Below are 27,988 nucleotides of genomic sequence, written 5' to 3' on the forward strand. Positions count from 1 at the left end.
TATCACATTGCTTATCATTTCTGTTATCACATCAGTTATATACCTGTTATGTCTATTATCACTTTGGTTAACATGTCTGTTATGTCAGTTATCACATTGATGATCATTTCTGTTATGTCCGTTATCACGTTGGTTATCACACTGATTATCTTGTCAGTTATCACATCAGTTATGTCTGTTATCACGTCAGTTATCACATGAGTTATCATGTCTGTTATGTCATTTATCACATTATCATTTCTATTGTCATGTCATTTATCACATCAGTTATTATGCCTATTATCAGGTCAGTTATCACATCAGTTATCATTCTGTTATGTCAGTTATCACATCAGTTATTATGCCTGTTATGTCTGTTATCATGTCAGTTATCACATAACTTATGTCAGTTATCACATCGATTATCATTTTTGTTGTCATGTCAGTTATCACATCAGTTATGCCTATTATCAGGTCAGTTATCATGTCTGTTATGTCAGTTATCACATTATCATTTCTGTTATCACATCAGTTATTATGCCTGTTATGTCTATTATCACATTGGTTATCATGCCTGTTATGTCGGTTATCACATCAGTTATTATGCCTGTTATCATGTCTGTTATCACATTGATTATCATTTCTGTTATCACATCAGTTATTATGCCTATTATCATATCTGTTATGTCAGTTATCACATAACTTATGTCGGTTATCACATCGATGATCATTTTTGTTGTTACATCAGTTATCACATCAGTTATGCCTATTATCAGGTCAGTTATCATGTCTGTTATGTCAGTTATCACATTATCATTTCCATTATCACGTTGGTTATCACACCGGTTATCTTGTCAGTTATCACAGTTATATCTGTTGTCACATCAGATATCACATCAGTTATGTCTGTTATCACGTCAGTTATCACATCAGTTATCATGTCTGTTATCATGTCGGTTATGTCATTTATCATTGATTATCATTTCTATTGTCATGTCAGTTATCACATCAGTTATTATGCCTAATAGGTCAGTTATCACATCAGTTATGGTTATGTCTGTTATGTCAGTTATCACATAACTTATGTCAGTTATCACATCGATTATCATTTTTGTTGTCATCAGTTATGCCTATTATCAGGTCAGTTATGTCTGTTATGTCAGTTATCACACTGATTATCATTTCTGTTATTACATCAGTTATTATGCCTGTTATGTCTATTATCACATTGGTTATTATGTCTGTTATGTTGGTTATCACATCAGTTATTAGGTGATGGTCTAGTGGTTAAGGTGTTGGGCTTGAGTCCAGAAGATCATGGGTTCAAATCCCCGCCTGACTGGAAAATCACTAAGGGCCCTTGGGCAAGGCCTTTAATCCCCTATTGCTCCCGGTGTGTAGTGGGCACCTTGCATGGCAGCACCCTGACATCGGGGTGAATGTTAGGCATAATTGTAAAGCACTTTGAGCGTCTGGTACAGATGGAAAAGCGCTATATAAATGCAGTCCATTTATACAGTCCATTTACTGTAAAAACTGTGAATTCCCCTGTCTCTGTGACCTGGATACGTAATGAATGAATGAATGCATCAGTGTGCCCTCTGTTTTCTCATTGCATTTTCTATTTGCACTTCTTTAAAAAACAGATTAAAACTGAAAGCAGGGGGGATTATTTTTGTTTCAGCAGGACAGATTTGATGAGATCAGTTAAAGATGACGGTTTGAACAGAGTGAAGAGAACATCAGAGAAAACCACAGGAACGAAGATCTGACTTATTTTCTTGTCTGAAAATCTGCTGCTGCACTTCATCATGAAGCTGCAGCTGCAGATCAAAGCTGTGACGCTCAGAACATTTACAGCATCTTTGTAAACCTTCATCAGTGATGAAATCCGAGTGACTCAGAACGTCTTCATCATCTCGCTCACTTAATGAAAAATGGCTGTAAAAGTGATGTAAATTCATCAAAAAAATATAACGATAGCTGTGTTATATGATATGAAAGTTTTTTTTCATGAAATTTGAATTTTAATGCAGCCCTTTCAGTCACATTTTTTAATTGAAAATTTTTTACCTTTTTATTTTATGGTGTAATAACATAAATAATCCATCATTTGTTGATACATGTTTATGTGACATAAATCACATCACCTGTGTCATTTAAAGATGTTTAATTTAATCGGCAAAATTCAAGAAATGAACTCTGGAAAATCTAAGCATGTAGTCTGTGGTAATGCTCCTGGGAGTAGAATGTTAATCTGTGCAGACGCAACAACCTCATGGACTTGTTTCTGCATCAGCTGCAGTGGTTTTTCTCTTGAAGTCAGTAAACGCATCATAACATATTAAATACCTACAGACTTTCTTTTTTTTTTTAAATGGTGTAAATTTGCCATGATCCACTGTGCCTCATTCAGTCATTTTCATCAAGCAGCTACTTTTTAAGTGATTGAAGATTAGGTTGTGTGTTAAAGTAATCATCCACCTTGATGAATTGGAGACGCCTCGAGGTGCTCCACACTAAAGTGATCTGTGTATTAAGAATCACGTACACTGGTGGAGGGTTGTCATTAAACTCATCCTGATCATGTATTATGGGTTCCACTTTTATTTTCTTGTCGTAAACCTTTTGATTTGTTAATTTATTTTTAACTTTGGAACTTGGCTTTGGACTGATTATGTTGAGTTGTTGAGCCACTAAGGTTTTTGGCTTCATTAGGCATGAGTCAGTCTGTGGGTCAAGCAGCTTTTTGGTACCACAACACTTGCAGTCCAGCCTCAGTGAACCGTGACCTACACAAAATATACAGTGGCAGCCAGGGAGGGGTCAGTATTTAAAAGGGCTCCAATTGTTTTCAAAAGTAGTTCACTTTTAAAAGATTACAAAAGTTATAGTTTGGACTATCTGACTGACTGTTATGGCCTTACAGGGTGAAATTTGTGACAAAGGTCAATTTCAGTTTATACGGGGGTCAAAAATTAAAAGTTGCTCCAATTATGGTCAGAAGTGATGCAAATCATTGGCCGAGTTAATAGGTTTTAAAAAAGGGATAGTTTGCACCATCTGTCATGTTTTGTGATCATGTTACAGGGTAACATATGTCGCATGTCATATACGCTTACCTCGTTTGACCTTTTCTTTGGAGACCTTTTCATTCACCACAGTCAATACAACTCTATTAATCCTATTAACTAAACCAATAATTTGCACCACTTTTTAATAAAATCAAGCAACTTTAACTTTTGACCCCTGTACAAACTGAAACTGACCATTGACACCATTCTTGCTATTTTACCCTGTAACTCCATAACATTCAGTCATAGATGATCCATGTGATAACAGCTGAATGGATCCTTTGATTGGACGGCTGGTCTTTTTAGCGTGCAATTTTAGTGCTATATGAAATGTGCGTCCCAACCACTGTGCACGCTCACACTACCGGGAGCAGCGATTAGCTAAACATGGCAGAGTTTGTTTTGCTAGCAGACGACGATTTGAAGGAGCTAATTGATGCTGCTAATTCTTCTAACACACACACACACACACAAACTAATCCACTACGCTGTAAGCTGTCTGGAGGCATGAAGAGCTGTGAGGAAGAAAATCTGGACACATTTCTGATGTGATTTTTCGCTGGACTGAGGAAGTACACGAAGTCGGTGCACGGCCTCACAGACTAACACCAAAATGTCCCTTTTCTGTTGTTAATAAATTAAAATATCAAATGACACGATCTGTTTTAGCTGTAATATAAACAAATGATTTTTTTTCGTTCTTTCAATTGAACGAATATTTAATTCGGTGAAAGCTGCAACAGCTTTCACCTCATGAAACAGTAAAGAGGCTGACCTAATCATCTATATTGACATGTAGGACTACTGGCATGAGTCCACACAAGAATCATTAACCTCTGACCTTTTTAACCTGCTTATAAAATTACAGTCATCTCCACCTGATGCAAAATTTGTTTGCAGCAACATAAGAGAGGAAGCAGAGAAAAAAGCAATAAGAATGAGAGACTTTAGAAGATAAAGGATCAAAGACACGATGGTTTCAAGAAGATTAAAGAAGTTTCTTTCTGTGATCCTGCAAACAACCATGACAAACTTGAATGGTGGCGATAACAACCACCAGCCAGATGGTGGCAGAAAATTGCCCTCTGTTGACACATCAATGTTAATATTTGGTACAGTAGCCTTTGTTTGCAATTACTGAGGTCAGACGTTTCATGTAGTTTTTCACCAAGTTTTCACACACTGCAGCAGGGATTTTGGTCCACTCCATACAGATCTTCTCCAAATCTTTCAGGTTTGGAGTTTCAGCTCCCTCCAAAGATTTTCTATTGAGTTCAGGTCTGGAGACTGGCCAGGCCACTCCAGGACCTTGAAATGCTTCTTACGGAGCCCCTCCTTAGTTGCCCTGGCTGTGTGTTTGGGGTCATTGTCATGCTGGAAGACCCAGCCATGACCCATCTTCAATGCTCTTACTGAGGGAAGGAGGTTGTTTGTCAAAATCTCACAATACATGACCCCATCCATCCTCCCTTCAATACGGTGCAGTCGTCCTGTCCCCTTTGCAGAAGAGCACCCCCAGAGTATGAGGTTTCCACCCCCATGCTTCACGGTTGGGATGGTTTTCTTGGGGTTGTTCTCATCCTCTAAACATGGTAAGTGGAGTTGATTCCAAAAAGGCTCTATTCTGGTCTCATCTGACCACATGACCTTCTCCCATGCCTCCTCTGGATCATCCAGATGGTCACTGGTGAACTTCAAATGGGCCGGACAGGTGCTGCTTTCCTCAGAATCAGCCATACTCCCAAAGTGAGATCTTGCATGGAATCCCAGACCAAGGAGATTGACAGTCATCTTGTGTTTCTTCTTCCACTTTTTAATAAAGAATCATAACAGTTGTCTTCTACCAAGCTGCTTGCCTGTTGTCCTGTAGTCCTCCAGCCTTGTGCAGGGTCTACAGGTTTGTCCCTGGTGTCCTTAGACAGCTCATTGGTCTTGGCTAAGTTGGACAGGTTGAGTGTGATTGATTGAGTGTGTGAACAGGTGTCTTTTGTACAGGTAACAAGTTCAAACAGGTGCAATTAATACAGGTAAAGAGTGCAGAATAAGAGGGCTTCTTAAAGAAAAATTAACAGGTCTGGGTGAGACAAGTCTTGCTGGTTGGTAGGTGTTTGAAATACTTATTTGGCAGCAGTAACAGTACAAATAAATTATTTAAAAATCATACATTGCCGATTTGCCAGATTTTTTTTGTTTTAGATTATGTCTCTCACAGTGGACATGCACCTAAGATGAAAATTTCAGACCCCTCCATGATTTCTAAGTGGGAGAACTTCCAAAAATCGCGGGGTTTTCAATACTTATTTTCCTCACTGTATATGTGTTGTCTTTAATTCTGATGTGGGCCATTATTGACGGTAAACAATTGTGGATTAATTGCTGTATCTTGTCTGTGGTAATATTGAGTGTGGACGTAATCTCTTTGTTGTTGCACTTGTGTAATGACAATAAATCTCATCCATCCATCATCTGGTGATGAGTTGGGTCAGAGGGTTGGGGGAGGACTTTGGACAGACCTGTAAGCCCAAACGGATAGTACGGGTGAACTGTGAAAGTCCTGGAGCCCACTGTCTGACAGATCTTCAACTCACACCTCCGACTGAGCTTTTCTAGCATCCCTATGGAAGTGGGGGCATTGAACCAGAATGGGCAATGTTCAAAGCTTCCATTGCTGAAGCTGCAGCAGGGAGCTGTGGCCTGAAGGTCTTAGGTGCCTCAAGGGGCAGCAACGCTCAAACACTGTGGTGGACACCGGATGGTCAGGGAAGCCATCCGAGTGAAGAAGTCCCTCTGGGATATGCTATTTCGGAGGACTCCGGAGGCAGTTGCAAGGTACCAACAGACCAGAAGGGTGGCAGCCTCTGCTGTGGGAGAGGAGTTCAGCGTAACCATGGAGAAAGACTTTCTGTTGGCACCAAGATGCTTCTGGTGACAGTGAGACACTTAGGAGGGGAAACCTGCAAGGAGCAACCTGCAGGAGCATGCTGAGGAGCATTGGAATGAAACTTTTAGCTGACTTGGCGTCACTGTCCTCCTTCAGCATACTGCAGCAAATGAAACTGAAGGTGGTGCAGCAGGGTTTAATTGTGCGCATGGCAGAGAAGAACATTGTCACGCTCTATTAAGGTTCATCACCTAATCAACACGGATCAACACTCTCACTTCCACGACATGAGGGCGAAATGAGGGTGGCGCGTGACATTCGTGGAAAGATTTTTTGACAGCCAAAACATGTTCCACGAAAAATCACGAATATCACACACGATTAAGAAACCTATTCGGATGCGTTAAGTCTCGTTGAGAATGTCGGAATGTGCCAGAATGACGCAAATATGACATTCGTGACTCGTCTTGCCCATGTGTAACGCAGCATTGTACAAGGCAAACTGTAGACAAACATGTATTTTATTTTTTTATTTCCTCTTAAAGTAAAAATGTCCTTACTTTAAAGATTAAAATTATTGGTCTGTTTTCCTTAATATTTATGTTTATTATTGCACACTTCAGTGACTGCACAGTTTACTATTAACAATTTCATGTTAAAAAAAAACCACTTAAATATATGCCACTCCTTGGGTGCGGTAGTGACCCTGAGGAGCCGGTGGGTGTCCTTTATTTTCATTTCTGAAAGGTGGCAACCCTACATACGCCCTACTCCATACATGCTCCACACCCAAACAGATGGTGGCGGTAATGCACTCTGTTGGTTTGCAAACCGCCAATAACCTCAGCAGCAGCAGAAGAAGAAGGTCTCAACGTCTCAATAGAAAACCAATGGGTGACGTCACGCAGGCTTCAAAATGGTAAGAAACAAATGTTTATGTCATTAAAGTCTAACGGATAATATGAATGAGTGAACTTGTAGCTGATGTCTTAAAAGCATGTTGACATTATTTTGTCAACGTCTTCTCTTAACGTGCCCTCTCACCGTGAGCTGCTAGCTTGTTAGCTCAGTGTTAGCACTTAGCTTTAGCTCTGATGGATTGATTTGAGTTTATTTTGTAAAATCAATATAAATACAGAAAGGTGAATATATCAGTGATACACGGACGACACAATAAAGTATAAACGCTTATTTTCATTGTGGTCCTTGTGAGGCTAAAACTTAAGACTGGTGAGCTTTGATTGAACATCATGTACATAAAATGTACACTTTTTTTTTACATTATGAAAATTAGCTCTGGGTTATTTGTTTCTTAATATGTACGAGACATGAATGAGCGAAGCTCTTCAGCATCTCGCCATGTCATTTAGGTCTGGGGATGGGTATTGATAAGATTTTATCTATCAATGCCATTATATGAGTCCCTTATCAATACCTCTTGTGAATTTTCTGTGTACTAAAAGTAGGCTTACAGGTTTTCTATGTCAACTTTTATGAGTCTTAAAAGTAAATAAATTGAAATTGTCCTGGATCCTTGATCCCTGGACTTAAATAGAAATAAAATCTGTAGTTTTTATCAAAGCATTTCCTTTCAGTCATTAATGGGATGATGTCACTCCACACCTCTGACCCTCTTACAGCCGGCTGCGCTGCACATCAGCATCAATGTAATTCATAAAGAACACAGTCAGGACGTCTTATTTTGGGAGAAAAACACATTTTATGTCAATTGCGTTTGTTTGTATTACGTTAGAAAGAAAGTGTCCTTTGATTTCAAACGGTGATTTGCTTTGAGTTATATAATTCCGACCGAGACTCTCACTTTACCTCTGCAGAGAAACGGCCACAGCATTTTGGAGCTGTGCGAATGGAACGGAGGACGATTCTCGTTTCTTGCCTGCAACAAGAGCCCCAGTTAGTGACTTTAATCCGCACAAAACTGACCCACGATTGACATTTTTAAATGGCTTTGAGAGGGTTAAGAAGCGGACTTGCCACTTCTGAAAAGCAATGACGCAATGAAGAATGAACAACGAAGCAGTCAGTCGGAGCGCTGCTTCGTTGGTTCAAGCTTCAGAACAGCTGCTGCGGAAGTGGTTGATTACAGATCCGCTGCAAGGTCTGCAATCAACGTAGAGAAATGATCATGTTCCCGACAAACACCCTCAAAAACTGAAGGACCAATAAGGAAGCAAAAAGGCTATTGATCTCAGTGGATGAAATCATTTCATGACATTTCCAGTTTGCAGCTTTGTCTACGATTGGTTTGTGGCTTTTTATGGCTTTTTATGTAAATGTTGTCTGGTTTGTGCCTTTGTCTACCATAAGAGCGAGCTTCACAGCACTCCGCTCATATTATTTGTTGCTTAAAAAAACATTCAAATTCTTTCAGCTTCTTTAATGTGAATATTTTCTGGTTTCTTTACTCCTCTCTGGCAGTAAAGTAGATATGTGTGGGTTGTGGACAAAACTGGACATTTGAAGGCATCATTTTAGGATTCTGAAAAAACTGATCAGGATTTTCTGACTACTTGTGGACCTAACAACTAGAGCTGTAACAAGTGATTAATTGATTAATCACTGACTATTGAATTAATGGACTATTTTGACAATTCTAAGTAATTAAAAACAACATTCTCTGGTTTTGGTTTCTTGAATGTGAATATTTTCTGGTTTATTTTCCTGGTTTATTTATTGCTCTCTGGCAGTGAACAGAATAACTTTCGGTTGTGGATAAAATGAGACATTTGAAGGCATCATAGAGAGCTTTGGAAAGCATTGATCAACATTTTTCTTTGTTTTCAGACTTTTTTGTTTCTCACAGCTACTTAATTGCGAAATAAATCAAATAGTCATTAGTCATTTTTTGACTCACCAACAAAATGTTTCTTTTGTATAATTTCTAGTTGACTTAAGTCGTGTCATTTATTTATTTGTTGTCTGAGGTGATTTTATGTTTTTAAACTTACACTAATTTGATTTTAACAAAGTTAGTGTAACTTTATTTTGAGCGTTGGTTATTGGCTCTGATATAAACTAGCTGGATCATTGGATGCTTGTGTGATTGATCAAATAATAATAACAAAAAAAAAAACCTTGCCGTCATCTTTGACCTTACATTATGTTTTGATTTGCATATTCGGGAAATTAACAAGACCGTCACCTTCTTTAAATTTGTGCAGTAAGGATACTGCATCATATTATGTTCTCTGTCTGATACAAAGTCATTCAGTTGTGCGTTTGTGTCCTCAGCAGTTGGTCACTGATGTTTAGTTTTCTGGCCTATTAACAGGAACATAAGTTTGATCGTATTACGCTGTGTTGGCCTCCCTTCACTGGCTCCGTGGACATGTGACTTAAAGTTGTCTTGTTGGCATATAAAACATTCAGCGGTGCAGCACGGGTCTAGTGTGATCTTGCACATCTTCCCTGGATTTGCATTCTCTCACTGTGAGATGAACATCTGTTCCACAGTTGAAAAAGACTTCAGCTATTGCTGAGGTCGTCCTCAATTCTCCATGACTGATAACTGATGGATGTCTCCTCATGATCATACCACCTTATTGTGTTTTAATGCTTGTGTTATTGTGTTATTATATACGAATATAAAATCTTGCACTTGAAACAGATAAATGTTAGAGCATTGTTTTTGTTGGATGTGTTGGATTTCAGGGTACCCCAGTGAAAGACGTGGTCATTAAGCCTGACGCTCCCAACACACTGCTCCTGGACAAACACGCAGATTACATCGCTGCCTATGGCTCCAAAAAGGATGATTATGTAAGTCAAAGGGAGAAAAGATGCTTTGAACCAAAAACTTAAAGGAATGATTTTCAGGTCTTTCTTTTAAATGTTTGCAACACCACCACACATTAGTGCCATCTAGTGGACAAATACGTATCTGCACAGTACTAATTAATATTTCCACATTTTACATTTTGCTTTAGAATGCATCTGTTGTATTTATAAATTGTCATGAATATTTAAGCACTGTTATTTAGCAACACAATCATCTTTATCGATAACAGAAAAACCATGCAAACTTGATTAAGGCACCAGATTTGGCATAATTGATGTTTATGGCATACTTTAGAAATCTGATCTATTAGCTACTCAGAAGTCTAAGATGGTGGCATTTTTTTTTTCAAGATGGCCACCAAAACGACATGGCATATTATGGTCCTCGCCCCCCGTAACAGCCCTGTCAATGTGGCTAACGGCACAAAAATGGTCTTATTTTTCCTTGATGGAATACCTTGCAAATCTGATCCATTAGCTACTCAAAATTCCAAGATCGTAGCCTTTTTCAAGGTGGCTGCCACGGTAACCTGTCAAATTATGACGTCCTCTCATTATGAGGGCCTCTCATGATAAAATTGATATTATTTGGATTGTCATAGCTGTAAGAATAGAATTACCGTTGCTATAATATTCCGTCTTTGCCACCTCCATTGGTATTAAAAATTAAACCTGGCCAAAGGCGGCGAGAAAAAAAAATTAACAGAGTGATGTGATGAGATTGCTCTTTGTCTCCTTTAAGCCGTGACTTCCAGGTCCGCTAACCAGTGCTGTATTCAAGACAACTTGGAAATCCAAAGTGTTGGAAATGTCCTTTGGGAGATTATTATTTTTTTTGTGTGTGTGAACTACTGTATATAAAATATACTGCAGATATCTACCTATCTCTATAGCTGTCTGTCTTCCTTCCTGTGTGTGTATACATATGCACACATATATATATATATATATATATATATATATATATATATATATATATATATATATATATATATATATATACACAGTTATGTTCCAGTATGTTTGTTTTTATACTATATCAGACACCTTAAAAAATAGTGAACACTATTTTTAAGGTGTCTGATATAAAACAATAACTTAAAATTATTGTTTTAATCTTTATAATAAATATAAGGCTCTTAATTTATTTATTTTTTAAATATTATGCCCCCCGCACCTGGCTATTGAGTATTTTCCTCGGTATCTATATCAAGTTTGAAACTCTAGCATCGTGACCATGCTGTCACTGTCCTGTTGGATCATGTTTGTTGCGTGTATTCAGGAGTACACACTATCAGAGTACCTGAGGATGAGCGGCATCTACTGGGGGCTGACGGTGATGGACCTGATGGGCCACCTGCCCAGGATGAACCAGCAGGAGATCATAGACTTCATCAAAGCCTGTCAGCACGAGTGTGGAGGCATCAGTGCCAGTATTGGTCATGACCCCCACCTGTTGTACACCCTCAGCGCCGTGCAGGTGAGTCTGCAAGAGATTAATGCTCCTCTGATCGTCCAGGATGAGTACAAAAACTGTTCAGGGTACTCTGGAGTTTAAAGGGGTCAGACTCTTTAGAAATTAAACATTATTAACTTGAAACTCGACCACAGAGTGCCTCCAGTAGATAAGAAAAACATGTTGCACACTTATGAAACTGACGGCTGATGGAGCGTGTGCTCATAACATCTCTTAAGCCTGGTTCATATGGCAGGATTTTAAAATGATCTGTAGGCTTCCAAAACCTGAGAGACCACACACGTGGAGATAAAATATCATAGATCTGGCAGGTTTGGTGGTACAGTGTGTGGTGTGCAGCCACATGGTGAAAACAACACACCACACACGAACATTCCCAGGTCAGACAGGAATTTTTCGCAAAATCTCTCGAGATTAAACGTGACTTCAGAGTAGACAAAAGGAGATACTTTGTGGACTATGGGGAGAAAAAATAAACACAAAAAGAAAAAGAAAAGGCGTTATTTAAAGGAGTGGAGATGGCGTGACCACCGGACTTTCTGGTAAGTCAGAACAGTTGTTTTGATTTTATTTTTTGCTCCATACGTCCATCACCTCACTTTCTGATTGGCTGCATGTCACATTCAGCAGTCTGTGTGCTGGTTTGTGGTCGGGGGACACCACACACACTGCGATATTGGGTCAAGACAATCCAACATGTTGAATATCCCAGATTTGCAATCGGAGCGCTCCTGACATCTTTCCGAGCAGATCAGAGTGCTCTTAACACACCACACACGGCAGGAATATTTGATAAGATTCAGGCCTGGATTTCCGACTTTTGGATCCGGATATATGCAGCGGAGGCGACAGGTTGCCATGTAGTCCCTATGGAAGGACGCGTTGTGGATATGTAGTGATGTGGAGATGTCTGTCTGGTGTTTATACTTGACGTGGACATGTCCTGTATCTGGCAATCAGCCTGTGAGCAGGACTTATGTCCCTTTTGTCTTTTATTTAACACAAGTATGATCAGTGGTGGGCACAGTTCCGATAATCCGATAACCGATAATTATCGAAGATAATGTTTTCATTATCGGATTATCTTTTTAGATAACTTTAAAAACCATTATCTGACTAATTATCTTGTGATAAATTTTTGTCCAATAATTTTTAGACCGATAACATCGTAAATAAAGCTGAACAGCTACAAACATTTATAAAATTTTAAATCCTACCTGTTAAATGTTTCGTAGCTGATGTGTAGTTCTACCCTCTGCAAAACAGAGAAGAGCTGCTTCTAGAAGAAACCGCTCTATCCTCTGCAGGTAAAGGAGGACTGGTCACCAAAAAAAAACAAACAAAAAAAACTCATTTCTTTTAACCTCATATTGATACGAGGGCAATCACCCAAGTCATCCAGGGGGCATACATTTTTAACTTATGTTCAAATTTTAACCAAACTAATTCGGACAGTTATTTAAATTAATGTCATGTCTGAAGTTTTATAAAGTGAAAATGTCAGATATATGTTTTAGTTTTAAAGTTATGCGCTAATTTTTAAGGTTTTAGTGTGGACATGCTGTGTCCAGGTGCATTATGGTATCTCAGTATGTTCACCGACATGAGAAATGCATTTGAAGGCACTCTGATCAGACTCCACGGAAACAACATTAAACTCTCGTGATATATTCTCTGGATTTATAGACGTTATTGTGTTTGCGTTTATTAAATTCCACGCATCTTATGTAGCAGACACGGATTATCTGGAATTTGTTTTGGCAAGTTTTCAAGGTCTCTACTGCCATCTATTGGCCAGTAGTGTTCATGGCAGTATTGGCCCTGAAGCTGGGCTGATATTTTCAATCAATGTACTCGGTTCCAGGTCAAGTGTACCACAGAACTGCACGGTGGAAAAGTTCAGAGCGTACGATTTATGTTCTCACACACATTTTACGTTCAAAACCACAGAAGCAAAACGTAAACGGAAGCTTTTTTTTCAAACTTAATTTACAAAAACTCGATGGGAGACATCAAAGTTAAAAACAACAGCAGCAAAAACCATTACAAGACAGCTCTGCAGTGTTTGCACAGGCACAGTGTGAGAGGTTGGATGCTTGTAGCTCTTCAGCAGCTGGATACCTTCACGACTGGCCGACCAGAATATCAACAGGTTTGATTTTCATCTGACCATACGATCGGCGATCAGGAGGTGGTCGTGAGATGTTAAACGTAGCACGTTACTCCATGTACACTAAACGACGCAGGACGTGCGATTAACCTGAACTCGGTGCGATCCAAAAAAATTCTCGCACAAAATGAAAAATCAGCTGAAAAAGGGCTAAAACCTCGCACAGTGTAAACTGTACTGAACGTCTGGCACCAGTAGATCATGGCAGTGTTCTATTTATTTTGACACAGGTTATATCAGATGGTTATCTAATTACAACTTGGCTTTTTTTTTAATGCCTTTTTTACAAATAAAAAATGGAATATTTTACAAAAGCACATTTATCTACTGAAATCTTCCATACACATTGTGGATTAGATTAGAAAAACTTTAATAATCCCAAAGGGGGAATTTAATTGCCTCTACACACAACAATACAGACAAAAGATTGGAATAAATAAATAAATTCGGGGGGGGGCACAAGACATATTGGCACTTTATTTGAAAATCCCAGGTGTACAGAAACTGACACTATGTTAAATTCACCTTTGTTTTGAGTCCCACCACAAAGCACTTTGCGGTTTAGACTTAACCTCCGTTGCTTGTTGTTTAGATCCTGTGTTTGTATGACAGCGTGGACGCAATTGACCTGGACAAGGTGCTGGAATACGTCAAAGGGCTGCAGCAGGACGACGGCTCGTTTGCAGGAGACAAATGGGGTGAGCGGGGATCAAATCTGGCGGGGATCAAATCTGACAGGATTTAAAAATCATTGTTTGGCTTTTGTCTTTGCAGGAGAGATCGACACGAGGTTTTCCTTCTGCGCGGTGGCTACCCTCGCCTTACTGGTACGTGGTGCGCGGTGCCTCCTGTTTCACAGCTGTTGTGCCCTCGCTGCACGCTGACGCTGCGTTCTGTTTCTGAAGGGGAAGCTGGACACCATAAATGTGACAAAGCTGTGGAGTTTGTCTTGTCCTGTATGAACTTTGATGGAGGTTTTGGCTGTAGACCTGGATCAGAGTCTCACGCTGGCAGGTGACTCCAAAGATCGCCATCGTTTGCTTTTCTCCTTAGTCCATCACATGTTGATCAATTTTATCGCACCACTTGTGGAAATCAAAATAGAAACTACGACCAACAATGTGGCAAAGCATCATGGATTGTTGACATACAGTGCTCACATGCACTGAATGTGTTTCTGCATGTGTTGAGGTGAAACTCGGTCCATAAGGTCGCCTCACCGAGACCCCGACAAATTTAATGTTGGGCATGTTTCAGTTCTAATTATGGCCACCAGGGGGCAGAGCCTCTTATACCTTGTGACAGTCGTCATGTGTAGATAAATTTAGAAACTGATCAAACTTAAGTTTCACACTTTGACAGGAAGTAATATTTACAACAATACAGATATAAAAAGAGTGATTTCACTGTGATAAATTTATAACATTTAAAAAAAGAATTCAGTGGTTCAAAGTGTCATATTGTTGTAAAATTGTTTATCTGCCTTTTCTCATCATGTGGTTGTTGTCATTTTGTGTTAATTTTCCTCAGTCACTTGATGTGGCTCTATTTAGGCTCTTTGACACACATATTGTATTTTCCAAACTATAAATTGCATTTATTTCTGAAATGTATGTTTATAGAAAAAACAAACACATTTTAACTATGTGGGAAGACTGTTGAGTCACACTACGCCCCCTGTTGGTGGTACAGTTGCGTGTTTACAGCTGTGCCGTGTTTTAACTTTGCTCTGTAATAATTTTTTGTTGTGGACAGATTTACTGTTGCACCGGCTTCCTGTCTCTGACGGGTCAGCTGCACCAGGTCAACGCCGACCTGCTCGGTTGGTGGCTCTGCGAGAGACAGCTGCCCTCCGGAGGCCTCAACGGACGCCCGGAGAAAGGTTGGTGCTGCCACACACTAAATAAATGCCATCAAGTGGGGCTAAATGTCACCTAAATTCATCTCTGTAGAATGTTGAAATTTTATATTTTAGCCAAAAAACACTGCAGTTCACCTTGAATTCTTTGCAGAATGTTAAATGTTAAACTGTGGACTCTCTTTGAGGTAAAAACACTGAAAGTCAACTAAAATTCTTTTCTTTCAGTTTTTGATGGACTTTGAATCTAATTGTTTTGATTGAGTCATCCTTCACAATTCTTCCTCACGGAATTTAGAATCTTGGGAAAAATATCGACACACTGTGGCAAAAACAGTCAAATTCACCCAAACTGCTGAAATGTTTTGATTCTGGTGGTTTTGTGATCGACCTAAACACTGTTAACACTTTTGAAATAGGGAAATATAGATTTTTGGTGGTGTAAACAGTGAAATTCACCTGAAATGGGGCATGTTCCAGAATTGCTGGGTAGCTGAGGGGGTGTGCAGTTGGGGGGATCACTAAAATGAGATACCATTCAAGAAAATTTCCACATTGTCAAAGATTTTTGAAAAGAAACCTCAAATATCAGCAAAAATATTTCCATCAGTGTGTAAAGGAGCTAAAAGAATAAATACTTTGGGCAGAGAGGAGCTGCTCACGGTGTGAATCAATGCTTCATTTACTGCTTCATCCCGTCTGCTTCAGCTTCCAGATGTCTGTTACTCCTGGTGGGTTTTGGCATCGTTGAAAATCATCGGCAGGATCCACTGGATCGACAAGGCCAAGCTGCGCTCCTTCATTCTGGCCTGCCAGGACGAGGAGACGGGAGGCTTCGCGGACAGGCCGGGAGACATGGTGAGACTGTGAACACGCTCCGTCCTCGCAGGCGTGAAGGTTATTCTCCTTCTAAAGCAGCCACCCCCCCAGTTTGGGTCCCACGGGGCACAGTTAGACCACACTTGATTTCATTTAACCTGGCACATTACCCAGGGTGATGATTACAGCAAAAGAGGGATTCTGCCCCATCTGCCGTCTTGTAAGGCTCGCTGCAGTTCCACACTTGACCACTATTTGTTAATTTGTCTTGCTGAGTCCTCGTGTTGAACGCATTGAGGTGCAAAGCGTTAAGTGAGCAGTTATCGGTCATGCGTAACCAGTGGTGGGCACAGATAACCAAAAAATTAACTTTGATAACAGATAATCAGATAACTGAAAAGTTATCTTTGATAAAGATAAAACGATAAACCACCCAAAAATGTATTGGAAGTTACAGATAACCGATAAATTCCAGTATTGTCTCTGGTACATTTGCAACTACTAATAAATTGAATTTGAGTTTTAACACCACGATCACTTCTGGTAGAATCAACAGCTACAACAAACCCAAACATGAGCTCACACTTCTGTCTTTGAACATCTTGCCCCCTGCTGGAAGTTCTTGTTTACTACATGGCTTCCAGCACAGACGCAAACTGAGAGCAGCCACAAAATGCAGCTCTCTACCCGATCACAACACTCCGGTCAGGTGGAGGGTCTTGGAAAATAAAGCCGTGCTGACTTATGGTTTTGATTTATAAATAACATTAATACCGATAGAACAGGGGTGGCCATGTTCGGTCCTCGAGAGCCACCTTCCTGACACTCTTAGTTGTCCTCCCTGTTCTAACACACCTGAATCCAAAGAAGACTCATTAGCAGGCTTTTAATGAACCTGGTTCAGTCATTCATTGTAACACGTTAATGTGACGTGTGTCGTGTGTTGGTGTTTACAGATAAATGTGCTTTTGTAAAATATTCCATTTTTTTTATTTGTAAAAACAGGCATTTTTACGGAGCCCTGGAAGTGTCATCGCAAAATGTTTTGCATGTGGAGAGAATTTTATGATGTTTTATCTTATCTTTATGACCTATTTCTCACACAATATTGTCATGTGCTCTCATGAATTTGATTATGTTTATTATATTGTGCAATGTGCACACGTTTTATTATATTGTAAAACGTGCTTTCGATTTTGTCTTGATACATAAATGTTGGCTATTCACCCTATTGACGTTCAAATCCCGCAAAACCTCGGAGAGGTCGCCGCGCTGCGAGATCTCAGTAACAGTGAGAACTACACTGAGACGCTCTGATCACGCTGCACTTTAACCGCTGCACACAGACAACACCATTAACATTGCAACATAAAACTATTTTTATATTGTGCCTAAAACTCTCATGAATATATTCTCTGGGTTTATAAACATTGTTACTGTGTTTATTTTACGTAAACATGTGAGAATCACAGGCTGTCTCTCCGTTATTTTCAATGCGAGCTGCTGTGAGCTACACTCGCTTCCTGATCAGGTCGTTCTGGAGGAAAGTGAAGTTTGCTCTTTAACATCTTATTGTTCTTTACAACACTGTTTGTCCTCTTTATTCCAGACTAATATATGTAATATGTCTGAAATTCGGTTTTGCGTTTATTAAATTCCACGCAGATTAAACGTAGCAGACACTGATTATTTGTTATAATTGTTTAGTAAGTTTCAGGGTGTCATGCAGCAGTCTCTTATTAACGTGACGAAAAGCATAAAAAATACATTTTTGTAGTATAATATTAATTTACAACTGTCATCGTGTTGACTGCGGCGACTCTGGCACGCAAGGGATTATCGGATACGTCAATAGGGCAAATGAACACTACTGGCCAGTAGATGGCAGTAGAGACCTTGAAAACTTGCCAAAACAAAATTCCAGATAATCCGTGTCTGCTACATTTAAGATGCGTGGAATTTAATAAACGCAGACACAATAACCAATCAATCAATCAATTTTATTTATATAGCGCCAAATCACAACAAACAGTTGCCCCAAGGCGCTTTATATTGTAAGGCAAGGCCATACAATAATTACGTAAAAACCCCAACGGTCAAAACGACCCCCTGTGAGCAAGCACTTGGCAACAGTGGGAAGGAAAAACTCCCTTTTAACAGGAAGAAACCTCCAGCAGAACCAGGCTCAGGGAGGGGCAGTCTTCTGCTGGGACTGGTTGGGGCTGAGGGAGAGAACCAGGAAAAAGACATGCTGTGGAGGGAGCAGAGATCATCACTAATGATTAAATGCAGAGTGGTGCATACAGAGCAAAAAGAGAAAGAAACACTCAGTGCATCATGGGAACCCCCAGCAGTCTAAGTCTATAGCAGCATAACTAAGGGATGGTTCAGGGTCACCCGATCCAGCCCTAACTATAAGCTTTAGCAAAAAGGAAAGTTTTAAGCCTAATCTTAAAAGTAGAGAGGGTGTCTGTCTCCCTGATCCGAATTGGGAGCTGGTTCCACAGGAGAGGAGCCTGAAAGCTGAAGGCTCTGCCTCCCATTCTACTCTTACAAACCCTAGGAACTACAAGTAAGCCTGCAGTCTGAGAGCGAAGCGCTCTATTGGGGTGATATGGTACTATGAGGTCCCTAAGATAAGATGGGACCTGATTATTCAAAACCTTATAAGTAGAAGAAGAATTTTAAATTCTGTTCTAGAATTAACAGGAAGCCAATGAAGAGAGGCCAATATGGGTGAGATATGCTCTCTCCTTCTAGTCCCCGTCAGTACTCTAGCTGCAGCATTTTGAATTAACTGAAAGCTTTTCAGGGAACTTTTAGGACAACCTGATAATAATGAATTACAGTAGTCCAGCCTAGAGGAAATAAATGCATGAATTAGTTTTTCAGCATCACTCTGAGACAAGACCAGAGATGAGTCCACTGTCTGAGGCCATAAGAAGATCATTTGTAACCTTCACTAATGCTGTTTCTGTACTATGATGAATTCTAAAACCTGACTGAAACTCTTCAAATAGAGCATTCCTCTGCAGATGATCAGTTAGCTGTTTTACAACTACCCTTTCAAGAATTTTTGAGAGAAAAGGAAGGTTGGAGATTGGCCTATAATTAGCTAAGATAGCTGGGTCAAGTGATAGCTTTTTAAGTAATGGTTTAATTACTGCCACCTTAAAAGCCTGTGGTACATAGCCAACTAATAAAGATAGATTGATCATATTTAAGATCGAAGCATTAAATAATGGTAGGGCTTCCTTGAGCAGCCTGGTAGGAACGGGGTCTAATAGACATGTTGATGGTTTGGATGAAGTAACTAATGAAAATAACTCAATAAGCAGCCAAAGATAATGATACATCTTTGGGATGGTTATGAGTAATTTTTTCTCTAATAGTTAAAATTTTGTTAGCAAAGAAAGTCATGAAGTCATTACTAGTTAAAGTTAAAGGAATACTCGGCTCAATAGAGCTCTGACTCTCTGTCAGCCTGGCTACAGTACTGAAAAGAAACCTGGGGTTGTTCTTATTTTCTTCAATTAGTGATGAGTAGTAAGATGTCCTAGTTTTACGGAGGGCTTTTTTTTATAGAGCAACAGACTCTTTTTCCAGGCTAAGTGAAGATCTTCTAAATTAGTGAGACGCCATTTCCTCTCCAACTTACGGGTTATCTGCTTTAAGCTGCGAGTTTGTGAGTTATACCATGGAGTCAGGCACTTCTGATTTAAAGCTCTCTTTTTCAGAGGAGCTACAGCATCCAAAGTTGTCTTCAATGAGGATGTAAAACTATTGACGATATACTCTATCTCACTTACAGAGTTTAGGTAGCTACTCTGCACTGTGTTGGTATATGGCATTAGAGAACATAAAGAAGGAATCATATCCTTAAACCTAGTTACAGCGCTTTCTGAAAGACTTCTAGTGTAATGAAACTTATTCCCCACTGCTGGGTAGTCCATCAGAGTAAATGTAAATGTTATTAAGAATGATCAGACAGAAGGGAGTTTTCAGGGAATACTGTTAAGTCTTCAATTTCCATACCATAAGTCAGAACAAGATCTAAGATATGATTAAAGTGGTGGGTGGACTCATTTACATTTTGAGCAAAGACAATTGAGTCTAATAATAGATTAAATGCAGTGTTGAGGCTGTCATTCTCAGCATCTGTGTGGATGTTAAAATCGCCCACTATCAATCAATCAATCAGTTTTATTTATATAGCGCCAAATCACAACAAACAGTTGCCCCAAGGCGCCTCACACTGCAAGGCAAGGCCATACAATAATTACGTAAAAACCCCAACGGTCAAAACGACCCCCTGTGAGCAAGCACTTGGCGACAGTGGAAAAACTCCCTTTTAACAGGAAGAAACCTCCAGCAGAACCAGGCTCAGGGAGGGGCAGTCCTCTGCTGGGACTGGTTGGGGCTGAGTGAGAGAACCAGGAAAAAGACATGCTGTGGAGGGGAGCAGAGATCAATCACTAATGATTAAATGCAGAGTGGTGCATACAGAGCAAAAAGAGAAACAAAGAAATAAACGCTCATTGCATCATGGGAACCCCCCAGCAGTCTAAGTCTATAGCAGCATAACTAAGGGATGGTTCAGGGTCACCTGATCCAGCCCTAACTATAAGCTTTAGCAAAAAGGAAAGTTTTAAGCCTAATCTTAAAAGTAGAGAGGGTGTCTGTCTCCCTGATCCGAATTGGGAGCTGGTTCCACAGGAGAGGAGCCTGAAAGCTGAAGGCTCTGCCTCCCATTCTACTCTTACAAACCCTAGGAACTACAAGTAAGCCTGCAGTCTGAGAGCGAAGCGCTCTATTGGGGTGATATGGTACTATGAGGTCCCTAAGATAAGATGGGACCTGATTATTCAAAACCTTATAAGTAAGAAGAAGAATTTTAAATTCTGTTCTAGAATTAACAGGAAGCCAATGAAGAGAGGCCAATATGGGTGAGATATGCTCTCTCCTTCTAGTCCCCGTTAGTACTCTAGCTGCAGCATTTTGAATTAACTGAAGGCTTTTCAGGGAACTTTTAGGACAACCTGATAATAATGAATTACAATAGTCCAGCCTAGAGGAAATAAATGCATGAATTAGTTTTTCAGCATCACTCTGAGACAAGACCTTTCTAATTTTAGAGATATTGCGTAAATGCAAAAAAGCAGTCCTACATATTTGTTTAATATGCGCTTTGAATGACATATCCTGATCAAAAATGACTCCAAGATTTCTCACAGTATTACTGGAGGTTAGGGTAATGCCATCCAGAGTAAGGATCTGGTTAGACACCATGTTTCTAAGATTTGTGGGGCCAAGTACAATAACTTCAGTTTTATCTGAGTTTAAAAGCAGGAAATTAGAGGTCATCCATGTCTTTATGTTTGTAAGACAATCCTGCAGTTTAGCTAATTGGTCTGTGTCCTCTGGCTTCATAGACAGATAAAGCTGAGTATCATCTGCGTAACAATGAAAATTTAAGCAATGCCGTCTAATAATACTGCCTAAGGGAAGCATGTATAAAGTGAATAAAATTGGTCCTAGCACAGAACCTTGTGGAACTCCATAATTAACCTTAGTCTGTGAAGAAGATTCCCCATTTACAAGAACAAATTGTAATCTATTAGATAAATATGATTCAAACCACCGCAGCACAGTGCCTTTAATACCTATGGCATGCTCTAATCTCTGTAATAAAATTTTATGGTACAGTAAGGTAACAGTATCAAAAGCAGCACTGAGGTCTAACAGAAGCAAATTGTTATCTAGGTAACTAGATCAATCTAACTGCGCAGATTTAACAGATACAGCAAAACACCGCTGTGCTCCGGAACAGGAAGTGATACAATACCGCAGTGAGAGCCAACCACCAGTAGAAGCTGCGAGCAATAACAGCATCTATAAACCCAGTGAATATATTCATGAGAGTTTTAGGCACTAGAGTTTAATGCTGTTGTCCGTAGAGCCTGATCAGAGTGTTTCAAATGCATTTCTCATGTTGGGAACGTACTATTACCCTATCCTACCCATAATGCACTGCTGGGCACAGCATATATCCACACTAAAACCTTAAAAATTAGCGCATTACTTTAAAACATGTATCTGATATTTTCACTTTATAAAACTTCAGACATGACATTAATTTAAATAACTTGTCCGACATTAGTTTGTTTAAAAGTTGAACCATAACTTAAAAATGTATTCCTCTGGATGACTTGGGTGATATTGCCCGCGTATCAGTATGGGGTTAAGAGAAATTAGTTTCTTTTTTTCTCCTTTGCCTGCAGAGGATAGAGTGGTTTCTTCTTAAAGCAGCTCTTCTCTGTTTTGCAGAGGGTAGAACTACACATCAGCTATGAAACATTTAACAGGTAGGTGCTCGACTGATTTTAAGTTTTATAAATATTTGTAGTTGTTCAGCTTTATTTAACACGTTATCGGTCTAAAAATTATCAGACAAAAAATTTATGGCAAGATAATTAGTCTGATAATGGTTTTTAAAGTTATCTAAAAAGATAATTCGATAATGAAAACATTATCTTAGATAATTATCGGATTATTGGAACTGTGCCCACCGTGCATAACGACGCGGATGTGACTAAGTCTGTGGCTAACACTGCAGCAGATGTCTGTAACTTTCCCAAAGAAACATGGACAAAATCCCTTAAACGTGTCCCAGAGGTGAGAATTGGAACAATAAGACATTATTCAGTAGATAATATTGGCGCCGGCAGCTGTATTCCTGTATGGACTGCACACACTTTTTTTTCTTTTACAGCTTTATTCATGAAAATCATTCAGTATTACAGTAATCAAAATAGCTCATGTGAAAAAGATGCCTGATGTCTTGATTCAAATGTGCTTCACACAAATGATAGTGGTGTGTTTTTTGGGGGGGAACTGGACTGGAGTTTCCCATCACAGAGTGTTTGGTTTTTGTCAAACATGTTCAAGCATGTTGCTCCAGTCGTCATGAAAAGAAAACACCTCCTCTGTGTTTTTTTTTTGGGCGTTGAGAGGCTGTAAAAGGTGACTGAACTCAACCTCACCTCTCCCTCTGAGGTCTGGGGGGCGCTCGGCTTGTCCCCCCCTCTTCCTTAGCGGACGCCTCCTGAAGTTATTGTAAACTCATGTTTCCGCGTCAGAAGGTCCATTGGTTATCTGGGGGGCTTCAGGGCCTCCTGAGCTGCCGTCCCAGAGAGCTGTTCCTCAGACGTGTTTTGGACAGTGGAGGTGGGAGTTCACGCTTAGTCGTGTGAGATTTACACGCCGCTGAGCACGTGCATTCACAATGTAACAACGGCCTATTGTGGGGACTGGGGAGTTTCTGTGCTCAGCCCTTCTTTGAATGAACACTGCCATCTAGTGTTCTCACAGCAGAGTTTTGCGATCACTATATCAGTGAAATGAATTATTCACTTTTCATTACAAAGATGGACAATACAGAGGTTTTCCACTTTATGTTTTTATATTATTTTTATTTAGTTATATCCTATGTTACCCTTTGACCCCCACATCAGAGATATTATGAGGACTGCTTTCTTCCACCTGCAAAATATAGTGACGATTAGTTCCAGACCTGGATTCATGCATTTGTCTCTTCTAGATTGGACTACTGCAATGTTCTGTTTTCTGGTTTACCACAGTCCAGCATTAGGGGTCTCCAATTGGTTTTGACAGGAAGCAGAAAGTTAGAACACATTACACCCATTTTGGCGTCTCTTCACTGGCTTCCTGTCCCTGTGAGATCAGATTTTAAGGTTCTACTAGCCTGTAAAATAATTCACAGACTGACCTGATGACCTTAGCTGACCTAATTAAACCTTACATACCGGCCCGGGCTCTGCGTTCTCTGGGTGCAGGACTACTTTGTGTCCCTAGGGTGAATAAGAAGTCTGCGGGTCACAGAGCTTTCTCTTATCGTGCCCCTGTTCTGTGGAATGATCTCCCTGCATCAATAAAAGTCACATTCTGTGGAGACTTTCAAGTCCAGACTTAAGACACTTATTTTCCCTTTCATGTAGCTAGCATACTGGCATAGTATGTTTCTATGCTTTTTACCCTTTAAAATTAATTTTATTTGTAAGCGGAGCGTGCCGGAGCCTTAACTTCATGTAACTTCTGGGCCTTTTAGTGAAGATCGGGGCTAGTGCCCGGTGATCACCTTAGTATTTCTTTTGTTTTTCTTGTTACTTAATGCTGACAAATTATACTGTATTTGTTGTTTTTCTGATGTCTGATTCTGTTTTTTTTTTTCTCTCTGTTTGAGGTGTGGCTCCATCCAGAGATGGGTGTGGTATCTGTTTTTGAAACCCTCCTGTCCTGTGCACCGGCAACATTTCCTGTATCTTCGTTTTTTTGAATTGTTTTGTAATTTGTGTCTGTATCATAGCCCAAGCAGAGGGTCACCCCTTTGAGTCTGGTCTGCTTGAGGTTTCTTCCTCAAATCATCAGAGGGAGTTTTTCCTTACCACTGTTGCTCTGGGGGTTGGTAAGGTTAGACCTTACTTGTGTGAAGCACCTTGAGGCAACTTTGTTGTGATTTTGTGCTTTAGAAATGAAAATAAATTGAAATTGAATTGAAATTTTCAAAGCATCCTGAAACTTTCTGGCTTAACTTTGAAAAAGAAACACAATGCAAACGAACCAACAAGGATTTTTTTTTTTTTTATGATTATTATTTCTGCAATCTCACACATTAAGAAAATACTGCAAAGAGATTCCAGAGAAATCTTTGTGCTATATTGGAATGAAGTGTTACTTTTGTACAAAATATAATTCATGGACTTGGGAATTTTTTGTAAAAATATTTAAAACTTTCAGGTTACTTTTTTGGTACCCGTGGGTAGATTTGTGTTGCAGTCACAGAAAGCATCCAATTTATTACACATATAGGACCAACAGTGACACACACACAAAGACCTGACACAGACGTAAACGTGCTCAGAGCCACATTTGACCACAGTTTGGCAACCACCTAAAATGGTGCAAAATTTGCTGTGATGATTTATTCATCTGAATAATAGCAGCTGGAGCGAAGCTGTTCCTGAAGCTCTTTGTTCTGCACTTCGGGATGGTAAACCTAGGACCAGAGGGGAGACACTGGACTTCCCCATGTAGAGGGTGTGACTGGTCGTTTAGAATCGGTTCAGTGATCCTCTGTAGCTGCCTGGTGTACAGAGACTCGGGGCTAAGCTGTGGTTCCCAGTCAGCTTCCCTGACCACTTTGTCACGGAAGCTGGCTCTGCTCTGTGTTTGTCTCTGATTGAAGTGAAGCATCATGGGAATATATCTGTGTTGTCCTCCCAGGTGCCTGTACAGAGATTTACAGTCCCCCAAAATGTTGTTTAACCTCCTGTAGAGAAACATGTTTAAATCACCATATTTCGGTTTGGTTTCCCAGTTAAAATAAAAATGCACCACTTTTATAAAATGTCCAAAGTTCATGAACTTGACAAATATATATATAAAAAAATACCAACATAAAATGAATGTGTGAGAATGTTATTGTCAGACTTTATTACAGTATTTACAGTAAAACATCACTTTCACAGCTAGTTTTCTGCAGACCGTAGTTTTCTGTACGGTAAATCTGTCTGGAGTGAGCTTGCAAGGAGACAAGTGAGGGAAGCCATCAAGATGACACCCAGTCTGAAGCACTAATGGGCTTCTATAGCGCCACCACGAGGCTGTGGAACAACAGTTTCATCCATCACTGCCACAGAACTGTACTCTTGGTGGCTTCCCTCACTGGTTTCTTTGCATGGTGTGTTTTTTGAGGACTGCCTGCCTCGGACAGATTTGCTGTACACTGCCATACTGTATTTCTTAATGATTGATGTGAACGTTTGTTTTTATCTCCTGACTTGGCAAAAGAAAAACAAAAAAAATTCTGTAAATTCAAAGTCTGCTGTTAACAGTTTTGTAATTTAATATATTTGTTCACTTGTATTTATGTTTGTACATTTTAAATTCTGTATTTAAACATTTCTATGACCGCGTGGACCCGACTGTTTCCTGTAGCTCCTCCTTCTGGTCTTTAACGGCAGTGCGTGTTCACTCTGACCCTCCCTCCCTCTGTAGGTGGATCCGTTTCACACGCTGTTCGGCGTAGCGGGTCTCTCGCTGCTGGGCGACGATCAGATCAAAGCGGTGAACCCGGTGCTGTGTATGCCTGAGGACGTGCTGCAGCGGATCCGACTCCAACCAGAACTCCTCAGCTAGCTGGAGGCAGACCGGAGCACTGATCAGCTTCTGCACACACGGACTCGTCTCACATCTCCACCATCTGCACTGTAACCACCGCGCTGCAGAGCGGGCGAGCGGCCCTGAGGTTCTGCTGAACACGGAAGCGTTTACTGACAGTTGGCGGAGCGATTTCAAACGTTGCTTTAACACGTTGCTAACTGCAGTTCATATTCAGTTCCATATTTATTTTCACTTCCAGAACTGAGAGAATCAAATAAATCTGAGTGTCTTGAATGGAAAATTTTGAAAAAGTAGCACAGAGGTCACCACAGCTGATTGGTTGAGTCTGGCATTTCCTTGCTCTTGATTGGCTAAAAGCACCGACTCAGGTGACCTGCAGGAGCAAGGTCATGACCTCTGCTGTTAAAGAAGTTAAAGCATGTGTCTCTGTGTGTAGTTCTCACTTTTTAAATGACTTGGAAGTAACTTGACACATTGAGAAGTCAGCAGATGCAGTCGGGTCCAGAAATATTTGGACAGGAACAGTTTCTGTGATTGCATCATTCGATGGAGGTGATGAGAGACGAAACAAATCATAACTCACAGAAATGAGTAAGAAATACAAACTGGATGGTAAATCTGATTGGAGCAGGCAGTTCTCAGTTAGTGAGGGAAGCCACCAAGACGCCCATGAGAACTCTGGAGTTGTTTGGCTTCCGTGGCTGTGATTGGAGAAACTGGGCGAGCTTCAGCTTTTATCTGTGGCGTCACCGGCTATACAGCTGCATCGTGGAACACAGAAGGATTGTTCATAGAAAGATGAGAAATTTCAGCTACAGAGGATTCAAGCCTAGGTTTGACCTGTTGCCTTATTTTTTTTCCGGTTCACCATTAACTTGTCTGACGTGATGCTGCAAACAGGCATCAGAGTCTGCACAGTTTTTTCCCAGGCCAGCACTGCGTGCATTAGCTGCAGAGCCATTTTGCAACGAAGGAGTTAAGTAGGTCACGGTCATTGGAAGTCATTGGACTTTGAACCCATGTGAAGTACTCCTACAAGGCATGTACCCACCAAATAAGAAGTTTCTGCAAGCAATAGGTGCCGAGGTATATGGCAGCGAAGGATTTGACAGTTGTGACCACTGGTGACCTTGAGAAGTACCGGTAGATCAAGGTCACCACCCTTCGAACCCGTGTGAAGTACTCCTCCAAGGCATGTACCAACTATATATGTAGTTTCTGCGAGCAATAGGTGCCAAGCTACGTTGCGGCGAAGGATTGGACAGTTGTGACCATTGGTGACCTTGAAAAGTAGGTCAAGGTCACCGGTCTTTGAACCCATGTGAAGTACTTCTCCAAGGCACATACACCAAATATGAAGTTTGTGCGAGCATAGGTGCCACGCTACGTTGTGGCAAACAAATTTCGTTCGGACAGATGGAAGGACGGGCGGACAACCCGGATGCTTATGCCCCGCCTCACGGCGCATAATGACCAAAACTGTTCAAATAGTTGTGGACCCAGCTGCAGAATGTCTGGACAAATGAATGGCTGTGATTAGAGAGACGACGTTTGTTGCATCATGACAGACTGTTTACAAGGAGATGGAACATGTTGGTTTCAGTTTGCCAGAGGGCACGTGGGCAGCTGATGTCATCAAACAACAACAAAACACCATGTAAAGCTCATCATGGAGGGAAAGTTTTATGTGTAGTGAAAAATGACGGTCCAAAATGGGGGCGGTAACTTA

The 27,988-nt window shown here is 40.3% G+C and overlaps 1 protein-coding gene across 1 annotated transcript; it reads left to right on the forward strand.

The window, feature by feature from the left end:
• The first annotated feature begins 6,776 nt into the window (after positions 1 to 6,776).
• Positions 6,777 to 27,909, forward strand: LOC117522323 (geranylgeranyl transferase type-2 subunit beta-like). Its single transcript, XM_034183717.1, is given in 10 exon segments — positions 6,777 to 6,853; positions 9,607 to 9,714; positions 11,015 to 11,212; positions 13,972 to 14,077; positions 14,154 to 14,206; positions 14,285 to 14,306; positions 14,309 to 14,387; positions 15,128 to 15,258; positions 15,944 to 16,095; positions 26,134 to 27,909. Coding segments are annotated over 10 exon segments (993 nt in total). The 5' UTR covers positions 6,777 to 6,850; the 3' UTR covers positions 26,275 to 27,909.
• The last annotated feature ends 79 nt before the right edge of the window (positions 27,910 to 27,988 follow it).

The sequence above is a fragment of the Thalassophryne amazonica genome, chromosome 12 (assembly GCF_902500255.1).
Source record: "Thalassophryne amazonica chromosome 12, fThaAma1.1, whole genome shotgun sequence".
Taxonomy (NCBI): Eukaryota; Metazoa; Chordata; class Actinopteri; order Batrachoidiformes; family Batrachoididae; genus Thalassophryne; species Thalassophryne amazonica.